The 24,134-nt window shown below is 45.6% G+C and overlaps 1 protein-coding gene across 1 annotated transcript; it reads right to left on the bottom strand.

Moving 5' to 3' along the window:
* Window positions 1–11,574: 11,574 nt before the first annotated feature.
* LOC100281388 (uncharacterized) lies at window positions 11,575–17,048 on the bottom strand. The gene is made up of 8 exons (NM_001154306.2): window positions 16,438–17,048; window positions 16,145–16,317; window positions 14,997–15,158; window positions 14,774–14,915; window positions 12,805–13,029; window positions 12,640–12,702; window positions 12,468–12,542; window positions 11,575–12,222 (listed from the first exon to the last, which is right to left on the bottom strand). The coding sequence occupies exons 1-8, from the start codon at window positions 16,813–16,815 to the stop codon at window positions 11,935–11,937; spliced, it is 1,506 nt and encodes a 501-aa protein (NP_001147778.1). The 5' UTR covers window positions 16,816–17,048; the 3' UTR covers window positions 11,575–11,934.
* Between the last annotated feature and the right edge of the window lie 7,086 nt (window positions 17,049–24,134).

Raw genomic sequence — 24,134 nt, 5'->3', positions numbered from 1 at the left:
AGAAGGGAGTTATTTTTTTGTCAACCAAATAATGAAGATGTAGTGACATATTTATATGATATCCTTCATTATGAGGTTTGAGGTTCATATTAGCATGCTTTACCCTTCAGGATTTCAATTGATATACTTTCAGTTCTTAAATCTTCAATTGGTTTAATTTTCATCATCTATATAAAGCATGTTATGTTAAGCCAAGATATAGTACAAACATCTCCTTTAACCTCACATTGTTAATGTGCATAAGTGTACTTTGTGTACTCTTGCATGCACAAATTGAGGGAGAGTTTAGCCTATATCTTGTGAGACTAATGATTTCTTTCAAGTTCATGTTGTGTAGTCTCACACCTTGGAGAGCTTCAAATGAGGATGAATGGTTCCATAGAAATGAAAATGAGTTTCTCTTGAACCTATCAAGAAAATGAGTTTCTCTTGATCGTTTGAAGAGGATGAGTTTCTCTTTGAAATGTCAATCCTATCAAAAGCTAAGATGGAAATTCATGATTATAATGGAGACCATGTGGCGTAGAACAAAGGTGTGTCACTCCATGAACTATTGTATTACATTTGTGTATCTAGGCTCTTACATGCTAGTGTGTGCATGTATATGCAATATCTTAAGTCACATCATAAGGTTGCACTTGTGGTGACGATTAAAGAATCTCTAGATATTTGATTAATACCTCTTGTGGTGATATCATAAGTTAGTCTTAAGTCATCTTAGTGAGGTATGAGTCAAACATGCTAACTTCTCAAGAATCTTGACTTAAAATATTGCATATCATGTCTATTAATATACCTTTTAATTATGAGTAATTCCTTAAATTGGTACAATTTCACATTTTCATACTTTATTTGTACCAAGGTTCAAATTGTAGGACTTAATCCCCTGGCCTCACAAGTCCAAGTGCATAAGCTAAACAAGTATTCATCACTTGTATGCACACATTTAGGGGGAGAATAGTCTATAATTTGAATCTTTGAGACTAACTTCATTTCCAAGTCTATTATGTGTGTAGTCTCGAATTAGAAAGGAATCTTCGGGCAAAGACAATCGCTTCCACTGCAAATTTTGATGGGTATCAAAGATTCTTTGCTCCAATAAATGTATCTTCTATACATTTCATAAGAGAATGAGTTTCTCCTGTATATGCTACTCCAACGTCATCTAAAATTGGTAAATATGTATCACATCTTTTTGATTACAAATATCTGAAGTAGCATAACTTATAGATTCTCCTGTCTAGAACTTAATTGATTAAATAGTGCACATGTTTCTTATGTTGTATGATTATGTTCAATTGATACTCCTTTTATGCTAATGGTACTTTAAGTTGCAAATAAGTACTCTCAACAGATATCAATTGAATTCATATATATATGTATGCACTAAAACTTGAGGAGAACTTAGTGTAATATGCTATTAGTGATATATTTATCTATCAAATTGTATCAATTGGTGTTTTTCAATTGATATTTTTCATACATGATCACTAGTTGCATAATCCATACTTGTGCAATTATCATGTTGCCTCTTGTTGTGATAAGAAAATGCTAGGTGACATCTAGACTCCAGGTATCAAGATTTATCTTTCAGTTAGTATGACAATCTTCATTTGATATCTTGGACCTATGTCAAAATTATGCCAACAAGAGCTTGAAAATGAATTCTAAATCCAACACAAGTTTGGAACACCCCCTTGAAAAGGTAAAACGCAAAGGTACATCACTTCATGTCACTTCTACATTACTTTTTTGTCATCTAAGGATCTTTTTCATGATAGTGTGTTCACATCTTGCTTAAATCATAATTTCTACCCTTTATATTCTTTGTATCCTTTTTGGAGATTTATGACAAAGGGGGAGAAATTTTGCATTAAAGCTTATCTTTATTTTAGAAAAGGGGAGAAATAATTAACAAAAGGGGGAATCATAAGAAAAACATAAGATGAAGAAAGTTGATAAGTGCATTCCATGTCATGAGCATCACGTTTATTTTATGACACACTGCACCCTATGAATAGTATGATATAAGTTGTCTATACTTTGACCTAAATATGTGCTTTTGGCATTTGAGTACAAAAGTGTTATTTTCTGAAATGCACAAGTTTAGGGGGAGGAAACTATATCATAGGATTCAAAATCTTATTTATCAAATCTTATGTAAGCTTTAAATGTGTTGTCATCAATCACCAAAAAGGGGGAGATTGAAAGTGCATTCATCCCTTTTGTGAGTTTTGGTGATTTGGATAACAACACATTTAAAGGTCTAACAAGTTTGCTAAGTGTTGAACAGGAAATTCAGTATGATGAACATACTTGAATAGTGTATAATGATCAGTGAACAAGGTTCAACACAAGGTGAAATAACCAGTGAGACAATGCAAATGGATATAATATGGTCTCTATATTGGTTTGAATATATGGACAAGTCCTGAGAAATCACTATGCATAAATATGATCATAATAGAGGTTGAAGTGATTAAGAGGATTGGTCAAGCCAAAGTGAATAAGATATGAGGAATCGTGAATTGGCTTGACCATATTACTATTAGTCCATATATGAATATATGAGAATCAAACTAAAGCTTGATTAATCTTAATAGTTATATCTAGAAGACATTCAAGCAAGGTTCACAATATTGAAGAAATGATTCTCTTAATGGATGCTCAATAGGATGTGACTCAAGAATGGCTTGATAGGGTGAAGATAGCAAGGAAAGGGCTTCGAGGAACTAAGCGAAGGTGAAGGCCAAGCGACGGCTTGTAGACCGAGGTACCATGGCTAAGGTGAAGAAGAGAGTACTTGCACTAAGTCGATGAACTAATCAGCTATGAAGAGTTACAACATGTTGATGCATCAGTAAGGTGACTTGAAGCCATGATTTGAACTCATATAAGGTGATATGGTACAAGTCACAGGGTTTGATTTGAGTTTGCTTCAAAAGGTGAGACAAAGATGTTTGTGATCCTTATGAAGCAATGCCATGGAGAAATCACACATGAGACACCAATGACTCAAGGAGTTTACTTCATTTTATTTTATTTAACTTGAGTATAGGAATCGTCGTACTATAAAGGGGGATCCAAAAAGAAGGTTGGTGTTTGCCAAAGCTCAAACCTCTCTATTCAAAAGCTATTTATGAAAAGCAAAAATCTCTTTATCGTTCTATGGTTGACCATGGTTAGGTTTGAGAAACCTAGAGTGTTCTTGCTGAAAAGCAGCTGAACTTGTTCAGCTGCAGCTGAGCTTTTCAGCTGAGCTGGACTTCAGCTGAGCTGAGCTCCTTCAGCTGCAGCTGAGCTTTTCAGCTGAGCTGGACTTCAGCTGAGCTGAGCTTCTTCAGCTACAGCTGAGCTTTTCAGCTGAGCTGGACTTCAGCTGAGCTGAGCTTCTTCAGCTGCAGCTGAGCTTTTCAGCTGGGCTGAACTTCAGCTGAACTCAACTTCAGCTGTGAACCTCTTTGACCATACACCAGCTGAACTTGCCTCTGGGCAGTTGAGCTGGGGTTTTCTCTCCTAAACTCTCTGGTCAAGACCGGTTGAACTGGTCCTGAGGGGCAGTTCAGCTGGTCTCTGACCCCTCTGACCTCTGATCTGCAGTCTGCCAGTCAGACTGGCAAACAGGTCGCCAGGAGCTGTCAGGGGCGGTTCAACCGCCCCCCTGGGCGGTTCAACTGGTTTTGGTCAACCTTGACCAGTCTGCAGGTCAGTCTGGCAGTCAGACTGGCAGACAGTCTGCCTGACCTGCCAGGGGAGGCTCAACCGCCCTAGGGGGAGGCTCAACCGCCCTCAGGCAGAAAATTCTGCCCAACGGCTAGTTTTGAGCTCCCACTATATATACTACCTCCTACCTCTCTCCCCAAAGAAGGGAGCACGATTTGAACTCCATTTCTAACCCAAGAAACACCTCCCTCTCTCTCACACACATCTCTTGCCTCTCCCATTTCAAATCTTTGGAGAGAAATCTTTGAGTGAGCTTGAGAGCTGCGGTTTTGTGCTTCATCTCTAAATCTCTCTTGCTCTTCTTCTTCATTCGAGCTTTGGTACTACATCGAGTTCTTTGTGGATTCATTACTCTTGGAGCTTCTAGCTCCTAGACGACTAGGTGTCTCTTGTGAGTCTCCAAATCTTGTGGAAGACCACAAGAAAGTTTGTATTACCCGCTCGTTTGAGCAAAGATTAGTGTGTGGGCTTGACCTTTGTGGTCGGCAAAGGGAGGATTAGGGTTGAAAGAGACCCGGCTCTTTGTGGGCGCCTCAACGAGGAAGTAGGGCACCTTGGTGGTGTGACCGAACCTCGGGATAAATCTTGTGTCTCTTGTGTTCTTGTTCATTGTGTTTGTTCATGTTCTTCGTTCTCTCACCATTCCGTGGAAGATTGTTTATATCTTTTTGGTGTGTGGATTTTGAGAAGTGCCCTTCTCAGATCTACTACTTTGAACCCTGTGGATCATTTAGAACATCTCATTTCCAAGGTTAACTGGGTGAATTTCGAGATCAATTCAGTTTTACCCAGTTTGCTTCTAGTTTTTGTTGAAAAAGTTTTAACTTGCCTATTCACCCCCCCTCTAGGCAACTTTCATTCCTGACTCCCATGAATAGCAATAGGCCCTTGGTCCGAAGGTATCTTCATGCAGAGATAAGCTGGGTGAAGAATTGCTTCAAAAGCATTTAGGGTACCACGACCAATGATGGCGTTGTAGGGGTATTCCATGTCAACAATATCAAACACAATTTGCTCAGTCCTTGTGTTATTAACAAATCCGAAGGTTACCGGCATGGTAATCTTCCCGAGTGCCACAATCTGCCGCCCTCCGAAGCCACAAAGAGGGTGCGTAGCATCATGAATCTTGTCTTCAGGCTCTTGCATCTGTCTGAAGGCTTTGGCAAATATAATGTCAGCTGCACTGCCTGTGTCAACTAGGACATTGTGAACCAGAAACCCTTTGATCACACAAGAAATGACCATAGCATCATTGTGAGGATAGTCTTTGAGCTGAAGATCTTCCTGAGAGAAAGTAATTGGAATGTGAGACCATTTTGACTTAATGAAGGGTCCCTGCACTCCAACATGCTGCACCCTTCTCTGAGCCTCCTTCTTCTGCTTTTTGTTAGCTGGCTCTGAGCAAGAACCGCCTGTTATCGGGAGCACCAGCTTCGAAGCCGAAGCAGCTCCAGCTTGAGTGTTGAACGAAGCCATCAGCTCAGAAAGGTGGAAGTGAGTTGACCGGAGGTGGGCGCCAATGTTGGGGACTTGTTCTCAAATGCTAAGAATTAAGAACAAGGCAACACAAAAAATGTTAAGTGTTAAGATCCTTCGTCCTCCATAACGATATATCCCTTCGGGATATAAAGCATCTCGGACGAAGGTTACGAAGGACAAACCTTCGTAAGCATAACAACGAAGAATGATGCATTCACATAAATTATAGAATATGAAATAAACATTTAAATATTGTCATAGAATTATCTCTACTTGTATTAATGAATATAAATGACTTTGAATTACAAATGTACCTTCGGTCCTGCGGAAGGCAAAAGTTCAAGCGTGATGCAAAAGCAAATGACAGATTCACGTGAATAGTACAGAGGTACTGTTCATCTATTTATAGGCACAGGTCGCAGCCTGTGACAAATTACAATTATGCCCCTTGCGAAAGTTTATAGCATTGACTCAGACCTATATGTATAAAAAGGTCATTCTATCTCTATGTCGGTTTAAAACGCCGAAGCTCCATGAAAAGGGACCTTCGGCCATCTCTTGGAGACGACTTCAGCCGAAGCTGCTTCTTCGTGTGAGACCTTCGGCGCACCGAAGCACGACCCCAACAAATCCTTTATCATTGCCTCTCTTATTTCTATTTGAGCATGCACCATCACGACAATAGAACGAGAAACATTTCTTCTATATAGGGTTCGATGTTTAGATCTGATATCTACGACAACAAAGTTACTCAACATGTCATCAACACTACTCTACCACATATTGTTATTGTTCCGATATGCACCAACTCTCTATCAAACCGGTAAATCCCCTAGTCTTCTCAAATTATCTTACGCAACAGGCTTTTATTTCATTCATTGAATTAAGAAGCATCACATGTTGTCCTTGACCCACTCTAAATCCATGGTTTAGTAGGACTCTTTGACGTGGATTAAATTATCACGATCAGATACATGTTGTATATTGATCTCTAAAGTAAGTTACTTAATGTAGATGATTGTGTAGAATAAACTAGTAACATATGTTTTTTTATCTAGTTGGAGAAAGAAAGAAAAAATTGCAACAGCGATGGTGACACGCACCCATCCACGCAACACACGTCGTTGTGCCTCGCTCACCACATGATGCCACGTTGCCACCAGGAAATGTAAACCCTAGCGGTTGCGGTGTTGTAGATTAGGAGGCAAACATGGCAGGAGGGTTGCACATGTTGTGTGTCTAGGCCACAAACTAGTGCTTTCTCTAGGCTACAAAATCCATCTTCTTATAGGGTTGATTTTTCATCATTTATGCAGGATTAATTTCTATTACATTTTTATGAAGTAGTTATTGCACTTAAATAATTTTTTGATGAGTTTGTTTAAAAAATTATAATGCATATTTAAACTACATGCTTGCTCTCTGTTATTATTTATTATATGGTTACTTGCTAGAAATACTAAATATAGAAATGCAAGTTTAAAATCAATATTTACATATGATCATTTAAGTCATTGTTATAGATAATTAGCATGTCTAACTAATATTAGTTTGCCAGAGTTTGCCCTAAATAAAAAAATTAAAATTCACAGAGTTTACCCTAAATAGCAATAACTACCCTAAATTGAAAGCTTTATGTGAAATATGTTTCACTTAAATCCATTACTAACACTAGGCTATCAAAAGCACCACCTCTCCTTAAAGCATATAAGTCAAACCCATGGCTTTTCATGAGCATCAAGAGATCAAACAAATCTCATAGGCTCTGTTCAACAGCTGGATTCATCTATGTGTGTTTGAAGGACTTGTTTGGTATTAAGGGGATTTTAGCCCCTCCAATTTCTTTGCTACCAAACAAGCCCAAAAGATATTCTGAAGGATATATTTCATTTAGCAAGATATTGGAAGACATTATGGTAAAACCCAACTTCCCTTACAAAAAAGGAACGAAGTGCATGTCAGATGATATGGACCTTGATAATGGTCTTTCCTCACAACCTACCACTAGCTTGTTTGGATATCCTACTTTGTAGGATCTTCGATCATATGGAACATGTTACCACTATGATAGACTTCATGTGGGGTCCCAGTCTTATCTTACTTGATTTACTATATATCACATTATGACATGGCCCCTCACTGAATTGATCCACCAAATTTTTAAGCACAGGGATATAATCCAGCGCTATCACTCTAGAGTTTCTCTTTAATGATTTTATGTGTCGAAGGGTGGCTTTGGCTTACTAAATCTTTCACTCAATGATTTTCCCATTGCTCTTCTCTTACCATTTTCAAGTTGTAATTGTTTAGCTTGTAATTGGTCCTGTGATTATATGAGTTTTTGCTCGATCTTCTGCTTCATCATGTTTTTGTTCTATTTGGGTGAAGTCTTGGTTTTATTTCTGTATGGTAAGTTGTTTTCGCTTGCACTGTGTGTTGTCTTCTTCATGAATCTAGCCATTGTACTTGTGGTCATGGGTGATGTTAGCGAGCGCACACTAACAATGGGCACCAAATGTTGGGGAATGAATCTACCTAAATTGGATAACTTGTGGTTATCAACTCATTTGAATATATTTTTCAAGTTTGTGAATTGTATGTGTCACAGAGTATTTATAGACCTCGTCTTCATATTTGATTATGTAAAGTCCTAAATGCCCTGAACTATATATTACAATTGTTTGCCTCTCCATGGGAAATTTGGCCTCTTATCCTCCCTACTAGCTCTTGTTCTTAATAGTGATGGATCATTGCGAATGAAGCTTTATTTTCGCAAAGACCATATAGTGCCTTCTCACGACTTTACGAAGCTGGGGCCTTTCTCGACGAGGCTTCATGTAGAGTCTTCGGAGGTCATCTTTTAGGCGCGGAGCAAAGGTGATAGAATAGCTTCAATCTTCACATATGATATTCGCATTTGGGTGAACTGTGACATTTGTTTTTTCTTATCATTCTTATTACATCGTCCGTATGTGAAGTAGGTCCTAAAAATAAATGTGAAATAAAGACTAACCGTTAATTAGCTTCACAATATTAGGGTTTGAGTTTTATCGAGGTGAAATTCCCAACACTTGTGATTTATAGTTTTCACGCCACAACTCCTGCGCGCTCCAACGTTCGGAGATCAGGCCTGTGAAACCATGTTCGCATCTGTGATGTTGGGTTTTGATAGATGAAAACCAAACAACTAGGCAAAATAATGAAACATGTGTCATATCAATCATCCCCTCACCCCATGCAAGGGACGTACAGGTAAACACACAAATGAAGATTTAAGTCATAGGTGTTAATTATAAACCGGCTTTCACATCAAAAAGGGAAAACACACATCTTTATGTTTTATGGTCTATACTTGTATTGACTAAATTAAACTAAACATAAAAAATACTTAATTTTCTAACAACGTGTAAAATTACACTTTGACCATAGTAAGATAATTTTTTATGCCTCTTATGATCGCATCTACTGACCGCAGCACTTCAATGCATCTCAAGATTCCCCCAGTCACGTGGTTGCGGTGCGATTCAAGGTAAACCAGCCGCAGACAGCGATCAGCCGATCACGCTAGCTGTCCACGTCCTGTTTCGGTTTCTCGCGGGCGTGCTCTCATGGCGCTGCGCGGCGGGGGCGGTGCGCCGAAGCAGAACACCCGCGCGCGGCTCTGATTTTCGCGGGCCGAACCGAGAGTGGTTACCACTGTGCCACTGCGGGTGCGCACGTCGGCAGTGTCCTAGACTGGTCTAATAGAGTAGAGACAAACAAGGCCGTGGAAACGAACGAGATAAAAACGAAGTCTCGGGTGCCCAGCCTCCCCCTTCTCCTCCATCTCCATGGAGGAGGAGGAGGGCTTCCTCCACGTGCTGCGAGCGCTGCGGGACGCCGCGCGGAGGGTGGAGGCCGGGGAAACACGCGGGCCGGCGCTGCAGGCGCTTCTCGCGCTCGAGGCTGGCGCCGACGACCTCCTCGCCGGCGACCCCGACCTCACCGCCCTACGCCGGCTCCTGTGCCGCCTCAGAGCCCTCTCGTGCTCCCTCGACCTGTGCGCCTCCGGCTCCCTGCGCGCGCGGTGCGGCGCGCGGAGGGCGGTCGCGCGCGTGGCCGGCGCCGTCGCCGGCGAGATCCAGGCGTGGGTCGACCGCGAGGCCATCGCGCGGCTCGTGGCCGCGCTGAGCAGCCACGGCCTCGGCGGGGCGCGCGCGCTCCTCGCGGAGCTCGAGGCACGGCTGCTGTCCGCGGGCGGGCGGTTCGACCCGCGGCTGCAGCGCGCGCTGCTTCGCCACGGCGTGTTACAGGCGCTGGAGGCTCGGCTCGGGGACCCCGCCGTGGGCGACGGCTGCGCGGCCGCGGTGCTGGCGCTGGTGCGCTTCAACAAGGACGTGTTCGTGGGGCCCGTCCTGATGGGCCCCGCCGTCGGCGCGCTGGTGGCGTCCGCGTCCGGGTCCCCGGCGCCGCTGCGCGCGCTCAACGGCCTTGTGGACGCCATCCGGAGCCCGCTGGTGGACGAGCTCCACGCGCGCGGGGAGCTCCCGCGGCTCGTCGCGCTGCTGTGCGCGCCCGACCCGCGCGCCCACGGCCCCGCGCTCGGCTTCGCTCTCCGCGTCGGCTACTACGGCCGCAAGGAGGTGGTGGACGCGCTCCTCGCCGAGGGCCTCGTGAAGCGCCTCCTCTGCCTGCAGCGCTCCGACCTCGGCGGCTCGCTCGCGGACACGGACGAGGGCGAGGACGAGGAGGGCTGCCCAAAGGCGAAGCCCGAGGACGCCAAAACCGGTGGCTTTCTCCTCGTGCCCTGCCTTCCTCTGGTGTATCTGTGGGGGCGTCGCCAGGGCGACAGCGCCGCGGACGCGGACGCGGACACGGAAGAGCGGCCGTTCGTGAGCGCTGTGGCGCGGTTCGCGGTGCAGGTGGAGGTGGGCGTCGGGTTGAGCCCGCGGGAGAAGCGTGAGGCGAAGCTGGAGATCCTGCGGCGGGTGCGGGAGGCGGCCGTGTCGCCGGCGGAGGAGGCCACCGTGCTCGCCGAGGTGCTCTGGGGCGCCACGCCGTAGCCGCTGGCTTGAGTGCTTCAACGATGACCGCTGACCCGCGGGCCCACGTGCCGCGTACGCTAGCTGTTTGCTGCAGACTCGTGGTTGGTGTGCGTACTACTCGTTTTTTTCCTTTTGTTTGTAGCATATATAAGTAGTTTTTTCTTCTTGTTTGTGCATATGGTTTTTTTTTTCTTATTTAGTTTAATGTTTCTGTGGATATTGTTAGATACAGATCTTCCGTTGCAGTTAGGACTTGTGGTAGGAGAGTCGACTCCAATCCGTGTACGTACGTACGTATGTATACGGATGGATGATGTACAAGAGAATCAAGATGTAACAAGCCTGTGAAAAATAGTGGTAGGAAATGGTTGATGATGCAATGACTGACTCTACACCCCCTTCTCTCCTTACTTTCAGAAATTCAGATACAAGCAGTAAATGGTGGTGCAAACTGCAAAGTACTTAACCGACAACAAAAGGACAATTCTATTCCTGTACAACTAATAACTAACAAAGTTTGATGTCTCGTCGGAACCAGGGGCAAAACCAAGAATGATCTGGAGGAGTTGGAACAAGACGTGTGGCTAACCCGGCAGGCAGAGTCCAACTTCCGTACGCCGGAGTTGCTGGCGCCTAGATGCGTCAGTTTCTAGAGCGTGCCGGGGCCACGAAGCTTGTCCGTGGAGCTGGAGCGTGCGTCGGAGCCTGGCAGCACTGTTGCGATGCTACGAGTCCATACAATACATGGCGTGGCAAGACATGGGATGGCTTTCGTTTCGCCTCCAGATCCGCATCTAGTGGAACCAGGCAGGCAAGCGGAGCGGATGGTGCAGCTGCTCCACTGATGCACACAGTTCAGTGGCGGCGCTGTGCGGGCAGAGAGACAGGGCAATTCCGAACGGAGCAGCCTGATCATCATGCGTCGCCTTTTGCCCTTTAAAAGGTCCGGGCTTCATCATTGTCAGGACGGAGTCTCCGGTCCCTCGCACTCACGCTGCCCCTCTCCTGAGATCCAATCTGAAACACCTGATGGACGGATGGAGACAGAACGGCCGGGCTCGTTCGTCCAACGACCGTGCAGTGCATGAAAAAAGGCTAGCACTCCCGGTCCTACTCACCTACTACTACTACCAGTCAGTAGTAGTCAACGGGCCAGAAGCAGGAAAGCTATGAACTGATGAATGCAATTCTGGTATCGACTTCATTCAGCTGTGCAGATAGAGATTCAATGCCTGCTGTAAGAGCGCAGTGCAGGACAAAAGGCACATTCAGTTCACCACCAAAATACTCGTACAACAGCCGACCATATACCAAACTAAAAACAGATAGAGATAGAGAGAGAGATAAATTTCCACTCCAACAATCTGTAATCATATTATACACATCTTCCACTTACATGAACGGATCACATCAGCTAGTATACATGATAAGGGTCTGACATGTCCATGCACAAAATTTGAGTGTATTTTACAAGCCACCACCACCACCAATTCCCCTTTGATGACGAAGGGAGCCAGAAACATAATATGAATGAATGTTTTTTTTACAAAAGTTAACATGAAGGCAAACATCATCACACGCGAGAACCTGTCAGTCAAACGACCCTGCCCATAACTACCATGTGAGCGGATCAGCCGAAAGCACGCCCACACTGTAGGGACAATGCCAAGTTCACGATGTCAACAATATCAATCCTAGCTTGATGGTTTCAGATAAGTTGGAGAGGGGTGCTTTCAGGCGATGGTAAGAAGAAGGATGAAGTCAAGGAACTAGATATCTGTGATATGACACCTTGCTCCTGGGAGAGCTCATGCATGTCTTTGACAATGTCAAAGACAGCTTCTGGTTGGGCCAATTTCAGTGCCTTTTCTGACATTTTTTTCAATTCCTCTGAATCTGGACCAAACCAGCGGGCAACAAGACTAGCAGTTTCCTTGGGGCTTTTCGAGAACACACCTGCACCATTGTCCACAACATAAGGTACGTTGCCAACTTCCTGTCATACATGCAAAAACACACAAACGTATGTGAGAACATGTTAACACATTAGAATAACCTTTAATTCATATATATTGCATTCAATCTAAATACAAATATATAAGTAGCGCATATGATCCAAACACGTTACACACTAAGACCCTTTTATTAAGGAGATCAGAAATGCAGAAAAAGACATACACTTCACATGCACATTATGGCAATAAAACTACATGAGTGCAGAATAATCGTAGGAACACAAACCTGTCCAGGTATGAAGTCATTAAGGATTATAGGAAGACCCCTTATCAAGGCTTCAGCAATGGTACCTGGTCCAGCCTAAGAAACCATAACAGAAGAGAAACAAAATTAGGAAACCCACAAAAACCTTCGAAAGAAGAAACATGATAAGAACCGATAATGGAGGAGGATATACCTTTGTTATAATGCAATCACAAGCTCCCATCCACTTCTCCATTTGGGTTTCAAATCCCCTAACCTGTTGGTAAAGAAATTCAAGATGAATGAAAAAAAGATACACCCATTTTTGTTTCAAGGACTAACCAGTTTCAATCCTTTTAAAACAAGTTCTGGATTATACCTTTACTGGTATTTTCCATTCAACTGCCTGCAGTGAGGAGCTTAGCGTTTTGTTCCGGCCACAAATGACAATAAGCTGCCCAATTGGTTTTCCAAGCTCTTTGTCAAACAATGATTCTCCTAGGGCTCTGGCAGTCTTTTTGACAGGACCCATGCCCTCTCCACCTCCCATGAGCAGTACTGCAGGAAGCTCAGGATCCAATTCAAGTTCCCTCCTCAAATCATCCTGATATAAATGGTTTCATACAAAAAAAAACTTTTAAGTTCCACAGAAAACTGATGACAGCAGAATAGTGTTCAACAAATCTGTTAAAGTATATTTGATAGTTTAGATATTGTGTATCATAGACTGCCATAGGTATCTGTGGTTTGTCTTGTCTTCTAATTCTTGTACTCTATATAAACCGTCTATATAAACTGTATAAGAGCTCAATGCTCATTCACCGTCAGGGCCACGCCCTGCATCCGGTCTGCTCAATCCCGAGCATCCGCTCCTGCCCGGACTGCTCGCCTTCAGGTTTGACGCATCTGCTCCCGTACTGTTTCTTCGTCCAATACAACCATGTTGTCAGCGTCATCATCTCGTCCCCACCTACTCCATCTACTCCAACAATCGCATGTTGTGCCAGCACCTTCTATCCCACTGTTATGCGCACCGCAACCATCACCATTGGGGCCCTCTACCTTGTACATCCAGTATTTACAACACCAACACGTTAATTTGCAACACCAGCACCAACACCAACACGCTATGACTAGGGGAGGATATTAGAGTATAATTGTTAATTTAGATATTGTGTATCATAGATTGCCATATATATCCTAGGATTGCCTTATCTCCCAAGTTTTGTACTCTGGGGGTGTTTGGTAGGGTTTCCAGGGTCCTATCTAGGCTAAGGTAGTGCAACTAGTATTGTTTGCTGAGTACATATCCAGTGCACATGAAAGCTTTATGAAATCATCACTATCCATCTTAAATCTGACGTCTCTGGTTGATCATTGTAATTTACAATTAACATCTTCCACCACTACAACCCATCACGTCGGAGGGTGTTCTTTGCAAATATATCAAACAACTACAGACGTTAGATCTAAGATGGGTGGTGAAGATTTAATATATACGTTCTCTTGTTTGGTAACCTACACACGTATTTAGGCCTAGCCTCAGCAGTGCAAAGTGGATTTCGTAGCTGGTTCCAGCTAAATGGATATTCACTTCATTTTCATTCAGCCTGGTTCCCGGTGGCGGACGGCGCAAGAGAGACCAGCCACGTGTTCACATGCACACACTTTGACGATGCATTTTAGCTTCTTTTTTCGCTATATCTTCTAAATAAAAGATTTAAACACCAAACCAATTTCATATCTGTTTCCTGACATTTTTTTGAACAAAACTAGGCCACTCATGCTATATATATTTCAAACAAAAAATAATGAACTTAAGATTAAGACTATTAACATATAATTAGTGTCTATTAAATAATTTTGACATATAATTAGTGTCTATTGATACATTTTTTATTTATTCAATATTTTTTGAGCTCATGCAGGAAGATTTTATGCAAAGCAACCAAACAACATTTCTAATGAGTCAGCCAGGTTGGCTAGGAAAGTGAACCAAACAAGCGCATGTGCACCTCCTCGGCTTGGCTCCATGCAGCCTAGTTCCCATATGTGAGCTAGGGTGGCTAGGGATGTGAACTAAAGATGCCCTATATAAACCCTCTAAGGGCTCAATGCAATACATCTGTCCAATTACACCAATTCTATCCTCCTTCAAAATCAATGCACAAACAAATATTTTGTTTTCTTGAAACTTGAGCAATAATGCTTTTGGGTATGCAGGATTCGTTGAACACAACAGGACAAAACATTGTAAAATGAATATATCGGTCTTTTGGAAGGCCATGTATGGTTCATACTAAAATTAGCAGGAATAGAAATATTAAAAATCAGGGTGAACTAAATACCTTAACAAGAACTGCACGGCAGAAAGATGGTCGAATCGGAAGACCGAACACGCGGATTTGAGATGGTTGTAGATCATCCAGTGCTGCCCGCTTGGCAACTTCTTCTGAAGGGCAGTAACATCTATTCACATCAGCATGAAACCTGCGTTTTTTTCTTCTAATTGTCAGATCAAGTGAACAAATTGCTTTACTATATGTTTTCCTTATCATTAGCTGAATATACCATGTAGGGTGGCATGTGTTGAGGTCTGTGATCACAGTTACAAAGACTACCCTGTTCTGTAGGCCTTGCCATTTGAGAACCCACAGAGGAATGTGTTGCATGAGGGGATGGACACTAATTATGATGTCTGGCTTGTACTTCTTCAGTCCAGCCTCCACCTTCCTTCATCCATAAACAAAGCATTCAGAAAAAGATAACATAAGCAACAGATCATGCAGCAGATAAGATGTGGAACATGATCATGGTATATAAAAAACAACGAAACAATTATATAAAAGCAAATACTGACAATTCTGAAAGGACACATGTTAAGATAAATGCTGCACAAGGAATGGCAGCACCACAATGAACTACAGATTTACAGCCACCCCAACCCCGTGATCATGGTATATAAAAAACAACGAAACAATTATATGAAAGCAAATTCTGACCATTCTGAAAGGACACATGTTAAGATAAATGCTGCACAAGGAATGGCAGCACCGCAATGAACTACAGATTTACAGTCACCCCAACCCCCAAGTCCCCAAGTATGCAAATGTTAGCCAGATCCATCTGGTGCCAGAGTGGCCATCAGTTTTCGTACCCTGAAGCACATGGCACTAATTAGTTTGTTGGGATTCTTCATCATGCCCTTGTCCTACACCCTGGCAGCCCATACCAAGTGGCTAGATAGGACTGTGGTATCTCTCACCTCAGTGACAGTCTATTTGAAATTGAGTTTGAGTTGCAAAATCATACGATGAATGACAGTGATTTCAGCATGGATATTTGAGCATCCATAGACAAGGTCCAACCTCACAATTCGTTGAGTGCACTCAAGAGAATGGGCTGAGGGCTATAAAAATTATTGGCACAGAGTCACGCGTTGAGATCCGACATTATAATAAAAAGCGTACACGATGATGACAAAATTGCTGGGTCCATTAGACAAATTAGGCGATTAGGTGAGCAATGTGCAGTATGCCACCAACAACAGCAACGTGGATACTCCACAGACGACAAATGATCGTGTTGTTTATAATCCCGATGCAGAGAGGATGGAACAGAACAAGGGAGACGTTCCAAAGGACGAATCGGCGTCCAGTCACCAAATCTGGTTGAGCTGCGGAACACTAGAGAGAAATTATACGTGTGTCCTTCCTTACTTGGCGTAGAATGAGGCGAGAGCGGCGAGGTAGAAGTTATGGACCCATCTAGGCGAGGTGCTGTGGAATGCCACCTTCCAGAGCTGCACGTGCTTGACCATGAACTTGTAGGAGCTCTCCATGTTGTTGAGCGGCCAGCCGGCGTGGTCCTTGCACAGATCCTTGACGAAGACCTGGCAGACGAGACGATTGATGGTGATTACGAAATCCGCCGTCGAGGAGAGGCCGTGGTGCAGGAGGACAGCACGAGTGATGAATGAACAGAGAGAGAGAGCGCGCGCGCACCCACCCACCCGGTACTCGTCGCCAAACTCGATGCGGAAGGCGTCCTTGATGGCCTCGGCGGAGGCGCGGTGGCCTCCGCCGGTGTCGCTCATGAGGATGAGGACGTTCTTAGCGCGGTTGGCCCCGAGCTGGACGAGCTCGACGGTGCCCTCCTCCTCCTCCCAGAAGGGCTCGTCGTCGTCGTCGGGCCCGCAGAGCGAGGAGACGGAGGTGGAGGCGGGGCCGTCCCCGCGGGCCCGGCCCGCGGACGAGAGCTCGCCTCCGGCGTAGGTGAGGCTCTTGCGCAGCTTCCCCTTGGCCCGCTGCTGCTGGTGGTACGCCGCCACGGTCTCCAGCACCGTCTCCCGGATCGACCGCCCCCGCGGCGACGCCATGGACGCCGCCATCGCGGAGGACGAGGGGAGGGGAGGGGAAGGGGGGTGAAAGCGCCGGATGTTCTGGGGTTGGGGGGAGCGGAGGGGGAGGGGGGAGGCCGGGACCGGGACCGGGAGGGAGGCGAGTGGGCAGGAGAGAGAAGGGGGGGCGTTTAAAATTGGGGATCGGAGAGAACGGCGGAGGAGGCGGGGCCTCGAGCTGAGCTGGCACGTCCGGGGACGGGGAAGGAAGACAACTGGAATTGGGAGGCGGGTGGTGCTCGGATGCTCGCCTGCGCTGTTGTTTGTTGCTTGACTTGCTTGTTTTTCCCGGGGATAAAAGCATTTGCTCGTTTGTTCTATGTTGTGCCCGTGATTGGAGGAAACTCAAAGGGTCTCGTTGAAAGAAAGTTGATGCTGACAATCAGTCAAGAACAAGAGCCAGGAGGAGTACGTGCTTGGAAAACGTTACTGTCAGGCACGCTGTCTGTACATATAGAACCAGTTTAGCACAGAATCGGCGTTTCGGAAAATACCAGCTCTAGGGTAATCGGGTGTATAGATGTCCAAACGGGCCACCCGGCACGGACCCGGTCCGAACCCGTTTCGGTCCGGTACGAATAGTGCCGGGTCAGGCACGGCCCGTTGAAGCTTCGGGCCGGGTCGTGCTGGCCCACGTGCCTAGGGACATGTCCAAACCCGGCACGCATAGGTATAAATCGTGCCGGGCCGGCCCGTTCGCCCGGTGGGCCTGAACGTACCGGGCCGACCACTGGCCCGAACCAATACATAATAACAGAATTAAATACATGTACATATCAGATTTACACTGGCCCGAACTAATACATAATAACAGAACTAAATACATGTACATATCAGATTTACACAGAATTAATACCAGATTTACACAGAATTAACCACAGGATTCACACACATTGATTCACACAGAATTACACGAACACAGATATGAAATGACTATTTGGAGCTGTTAGTGCAATGGCCGCCTCATTAAAAACCTTCTTAGGTAAAAACTCACACCTCGTGAGAAAACCCTAAGAAGGAAAAAAGAGTGCGGCCCAGCTCCTAAGTTTATAAATCATTACAGTCCATTACAGTGTACAGTCCATTACAACTCATAAGACATTAAGACTAGTAGGTTGCAAGACTAAGCATTTCAATCATCCCTAGCTGATTGTGTTGCTGGATCATCAAGCCACAGGTTGTCGTGCTCATCTTCAAGTTCTTTTGTGTCTTCCTCCACACTGTGTTGCAGGTGACCATCAGCAAGTTCCCAATCTTTGACGCAGGATGATATCTCTACCATATCAGGAGCTAGACGACGTCGACGCTCTTCAATTACCCTGCCAGCAAGACTAAATGTAGACTCTGAGGAAATAGTAGAAGCTGGCACTGTCAAGACATCTTTAGCTAGTAGTGAAAGAATAGGATAAGTTAACTTATGCTGATGCCACCAAGAAAGGACATTGAAGTCCTCATCAAACTCAGTGATAGTATCACTGTCTAAGTAAGAAGCTAACTCAGAGGTAGATGCAACAGTAGAGATAGCTTGAGGGGTTGAAGAAGAAGAACCTGATCTCCTTCCCAGAGGAGTAGAGAACTCACCATCAAGGTCATCATCACCATAAATGTCATCCCATGCCATTTTTTTCTTACCAGATAAGTGGGATGATGGTTGGTGGGCGCCACGCATGCGTGTGTCACCAAATTTGGTCTCATACAACTGAAATACTTTGGTTAGCTTAGTACGAACATCAAATGGAAGCCTAGAGTAATCAGTACCAGTTAAACTAGATAACTTGATAAGGACTTTGTTAAAACCCCTCATTTTAGCTCTAGGATCCAAAATAAAAGCAACTGCATATAAAATTGGAATGTCTCTCCAGTACTTCAAGAATTTATCTTTCATAGGAACAACAGCACATCTTAGCAATATATCATTCTCAAATGCATTTAGATGTCTAGCTATCCTCAGAATGTGATGCAACATTAAAGTAGCAGTTGGATAGTAGACACCAGACAATGCAACTGTTGATTCATAAAATAATTCTAAGAAAGATAACACTTTTTCAGCAATTGCCCAATGGTTATCAGTGAGTAAAGGAGTCCCATCTTCATTCAAAGGATACTGGGTTTTGATAAAAACAGAGAAGGTGGACTTGTGTGGTAACAAGTGTTTAATCATTAAATAGGTAGAGTTCCATCTAACATCCATGTCAACACCAAATTTACGAGGGCGAATAGCCATACTCATACAATAGCTTTTGTATGCAGCTATACGTTGATTAGATGCATTTAAAAATGTTATAGTAGTTCTAAAGTCATCAAGATATGTTCTGATAGGATCCAAACCAGCTTTAACAATTAGATTAATAACATGACATGAACAACGTTGATGCAAGAACATAGTAGACAAATCATCATCAGATGCATCAATACCAAGGCTACTATCAGGAACAGGTACACCAAGGTAACCACACAAGAAAGGTCTTAGAAATTTCATGGCAACATTATTTGAGGAAGCATTATCCAAAGTTATAGCAAACACTTTTTCAGTTAAACTATACTCATCAATAACAGTAGCTACAAGATTAGCAATGTTAGCACCACTATGCTTGCCATCAATGAGCCTAAGTGCAAGCAATCTTTTTTCTAATTCCCACTTAGAATTAACAAAATGAGCTACTACGCTTAAGTAATCCTCCTTTGCCTTGCCAGACCAAATATCAGAAGTAAGACAAACAGAACCAACATCATTTTTAAAAGTTCCAATTAAGTTCACCATACGTTCATTATAAAATTTAACCATGTCCCTGGCAGTGGTCTGTCTAGAAACATGCACAAATCTAGGGTTATGAGAACGATTGATATAACATTGAAAAGCAGGAGTAGAACCATGCCATAAAGGAAGGTCATCCCTAGCAATCAAACGACATAGTTCAGTCCTAGCAATAGAAGCAGAGTACTCCCAACGTTGCAAAGTACCGTCAGCATTGTACTTAAGCACAGATTGGACTTGCCCAGAGCGTTCATGTGCTTTCTTAGCAGGGCAATTATGACGAAGCAAATGACCAGTACCAGAAGTAGAACGAGCACTAAGAGTTTGCTTACAGTGCTTGCAACGAGCAGCATACCTGACTTTTTTGCCATCCACAATCTTAGTCAATTCATCAAAGTCATTCCAGCACTTGGACCTTTTCTTTGAGTGCGAGTTGCTTCCACCAGCATCAGGATCAGGGACTAACTCTGGCAGGCTTGTGGAGCCTGTGCCAGTCCCTACTGCAGAGCCAGCGACAGTATCGATATGAATAGGATCTCCATGGGTTTCATTCTCACCGAAACCAATGAAGAACCTAGCATCCTCAGCCTCATTAAAGTCCTCGAGCCTGCGCTCCTCCTCCTCTGCAGCCGCTACCGCGTCAAGGTCCATGAGCTACAACGTACAATCGGCTCCGGCTACCTCAACGACTACAAGGTTCAAATCAAAGCAACAAAATGGAGGCAGTGAGGACTGACTGACTGAGGAGTGAGCCAGTGACAAGGTTCAAAGCAACTATCCACATGATTACAAGAATTAAATGCTAAAATTAAACATACCTTTCGAAGCCGGAGCACCAGAGACGACGGAACGGAGCCAAGGTCCGAGGAGCAGCCGAGCAGAGGCGCAGACCGACCAGCAACAGCAAGCAAGGACCAGCCGAGCACCAGAGAAAGTCGGGCAACCGGACAGGTTAGAATAGAAGGAGGACGAGAATGGGAGGAAAATGAAAACAGAACAAAATTATAGATGTCCAAGCAGCCAGCAGGGGCACTACTGCACCAGTGAGGCAGCGAGGAGTGAGCCAGTGACCATACAAGGCGCAGAGCAGCGGACCACCGGACCGGCGGACCGGAGACAGAGAAGAATCAGTAAGCCAGGAAGGGAATCACGCACCAACGAGGAGCACGGAGCACCAGCCGTCCAGCTGTGAAGCTACAACTCGATCCGATGAGGCGAGGAGCACCAGCCGACCAGCGAGGAGCACCAACGATGAACGAGCATCACCAATCACCAGATCCGAATGGGATTGGGGGTTAGGGTATCACCAATCACCAGATCCGAATGGGATTAGGGTTAGGGTTAGGAACAGGGAGACGTAGGGAGGGAGGAGAGGGAGTCAGGGAGCACCAGAGACGTCGGAGGTGGCGCGTCGTCGGCCGTCGACGGTGGGAGGACCGGAGGAGGCAGCAGGGCGACGGCGAGGCACGGGCAGCCGCCGGGAGCACGAAAATCGCCAAGCACAACCGGGAGGAGTGGGACTCGGGAGTCAGGAGACGGGGCGTCGAAATGAGGGTGGCGACCTGGGTGAGTCCGCGAGTGGGGGGGGGGATACGGACGCGGGTTAGGTTTTCCTGAGATGGGGCGCGGGCCGTTAACGGGCCGGCCTACTTTCCGTGCCGGGCCGGGCCAAAGCACGTGGGCCGCTTATGGCGCCCAAACCCGGCACGCGGATCGGGCCGTGCCGTGCGTGGGCCGGGCCAAAAACGTGCCGGGCTGCGTGCCAAATGGGCAGCCCGCACTGTTTGGACATCTATAATCGGGTGTATACATCAGCTACAGCACGAGAATTCTATTCCTTTTGATGATGATTGGCCAACCCCGCGGTGTGCCCGCCCCTGGCCACTGAACTGAAACGATGGATCCACGCAACGCTACCGCCGCGTGTGCGTGCACCACTCACTACCAGCACTTGCTTTCTTTGCTTTGATTCTGATATACATGTAAAGGGACCCGTCGTCTACTCGACTCGTCTCCCTTTCAAGACATCAATTCCGGAAAGGGGGCAAACAAAAAAGAAAGAAGAAAGAAGCAGGAAGCGCCGCTGCTACAGTACATGGAAAAAAAAAGACAGGGAGAACGGGAGGCGCGGCGGAAAACATCAGCCCGGGTGCTGCACTGCAAATACAAGCTCCTGCGTGGGTGGGCGCGCAAAAGCGGCCGGACCGAATCATTGGCTGGCGCCCTCCTCCGCATCCGCACCGGTGGAAAAAGATCCGGCGCGACAGGGAACCTGGGATGCCAGTGCCCACGGCACGGATGGCTCCGCTGCCGCCGCTACCGCCTACCAGATTCCGGAATAATTCCCCTCGGTCTCCGCTCGCGTCCTCCGGTCCGGTCCGCCTGCGCCTGGTCAGTTTCCCTCGCACGCGGGCGGGGCCGTTTTCTGGCGGACACGGAAAACAGCGCGCTGTCTGCTGGGATCGTGTCCTGCTAGTACTAGCTAGATACGCTAACCTACGGAGGAGTGACTAGTGAGCAAGAGAGCCTTCTATCTGGTTGACGATGATGAAACCCTGACTAACCCATCGATCGAGCTGTAAGGCCCACATAGGCCTAGCCCCGCAGGCCCAGTTCATATACGGGCTGCACATTTTTTCAGGCAGAGAGCTTCAGCATCGTCATAGATCCAGCACATTTTTTCTCCTGGGCTGCTGATACTAATCTCCTAGCTACAACACTCAGAAAAAAAACCCGAACACGCAACGGGGAACACGCTCAAGCTCAACAAAGGCAGCTAGCCTGTAAACAATAATGCGACTATATTCGAGTTTCCGCGTATAAGCTGATATAAATTTCATTTTTTTTTTGCAGACATATCACATATGCTAAATCAGAGAAGAAGAAAAAAAATAAACTAGTGAATTTGCATGCGCGTTCTGTACGTTGTGCGAGATGCATGGTGCACAGAGCAGAGAGCACAATCTGCGCATACAAAAACCTGTAAACCAACATGTGTGTAAACTAATCGATGTTCCAACATCCGCTTGATCGATGAAGGGCATGGGCAACGCCTGAGCAAATGTATGTAAGCAGAGCACGTCCGACGTTCTTCAAGGCTGCAGTCTGCCGCAGCACAAAAATCCGGTGTACGGGATTCGGCCACTGGGTTAGCAAGGAGTGGTTCTCTCTTTTTTTTTCGTATGAAGACGGCACAAGAATGGAAATGGGTAAGGCCTCGTTCGTTTTGGGTGGATCCGCCTGTCTCTTCCAGACGGAATAAATCAATACGGTTCAGAATTTGATTCAGTTTGGTGTAGATTTCGTTTTAAACTGATCCGAAAATAAACCATTTGGTTTGGACTTCCTTCCCTCAATCTTCTACCTGGAATATGTTGAATAATTAGACAAATTCCAGTTTAAATTCCGAATATAAATCATGACAAAATCACAAGCACTGAAATAACAAGCCAAATCAGATGATGTGTACTGATTAGACTTACTGATAGATGGCACGCGCCGGAATCAGCAGGGTCGACGATGTCGAAGTAGTGAAATCAGCAGGGTCGACGAGGTCAATCAGATCACGAGTAGTCGCGTGAAGACGCTTCCCAAAAACCTAATTCGGCCTCTCCTGGTGTAGGATCTAGAAGGCGAAGGGTTCCGGAGACCTGCTCTCCTAATCGCAGATGCACCTCTACGATCAGGATGAAGAGAACTGGAAGGCGGCTCAGCTGTGAAGAGAGGCGAAAGCGAATTGGGATGATTTGGAGGCTGGCTGCCGGGCTCCTTTTATAGGGCCGAGTCCGCGACCCCCGTGCTTATCCGCCCACGAAAATCTCGCAATCAGTTGAGATTTTATAGCGATCGATCGGTTAGGATAAGCGTAACAGCCAAGAAACCAAAAAATCAAACGGCAAAAGGTAGCCGCGCCCCCGCAAGGCAAGGGGCCGGATTTCGGCGGACCATTCACGCGCATGTCGTGCGCCTGCGCCCTTCGCCCCACCCCGGCCCGGCCAGGCGAGGCGAGCGAGCGCGCGCGCGTGTAGCTCTCCACACTCTCTCCTCTCATCCATGACTTGGTGAGTGAGTGTGGCTTCCATATTTAAGCTAGCTCTACTCCACTAGAGCTAGCAATATGGTGCTAATGGTTCCACCTATCCTCTAGCCATCCTCTTGTATGGGCTTTTGAGATTTTCTGGGATTTATTTGAATATCTTAATTGGGCCAAGCCCATAAATCCTAACAATCCCCCACTAGATCTCAAATGCCCATCTGCAGTTTTCGCCACTGTTCACTACTGTTTAATATACTAGTTTTTTCAGCAGAGACTGTTAAGTTGAACTTCCGCCTAGAACTCCAAGCTACACCAACCCACAACTTGGACAATGGACTATGCCTTGAATTGCAAGTTTTGCGTGAATGGGTTTCACTTGAAGTCATGACCAGTACTTGGCTACCAGTAGTCCCCTTCTCGGGTGGAGCATATACGTCGTACTCCAAGGTCTCTTCATGAGTTTACTAGAGATCACCAAGATCTCATAGACTGCGACGTTAGACAGTCTAACTCATATAG

The sequence above is a fragment of the Zea mays genome, chromosome 5 (assembly GCF_902167145.1).
Source record: "Zea mays cultivar B73 chromosome 5, Zm-B73-REFERENCE-NAM-5.0, whole genome shotgun sequence".
Lineage (NCBI taxonomy): Eukaryota > Viridiplantae > Streptophyta > Magnoliopsida > Poales > Poaceae > Zea > Zea mays.
This window is presented reverse-complemented; position numbering and strand designations above follow the sequence as displayed.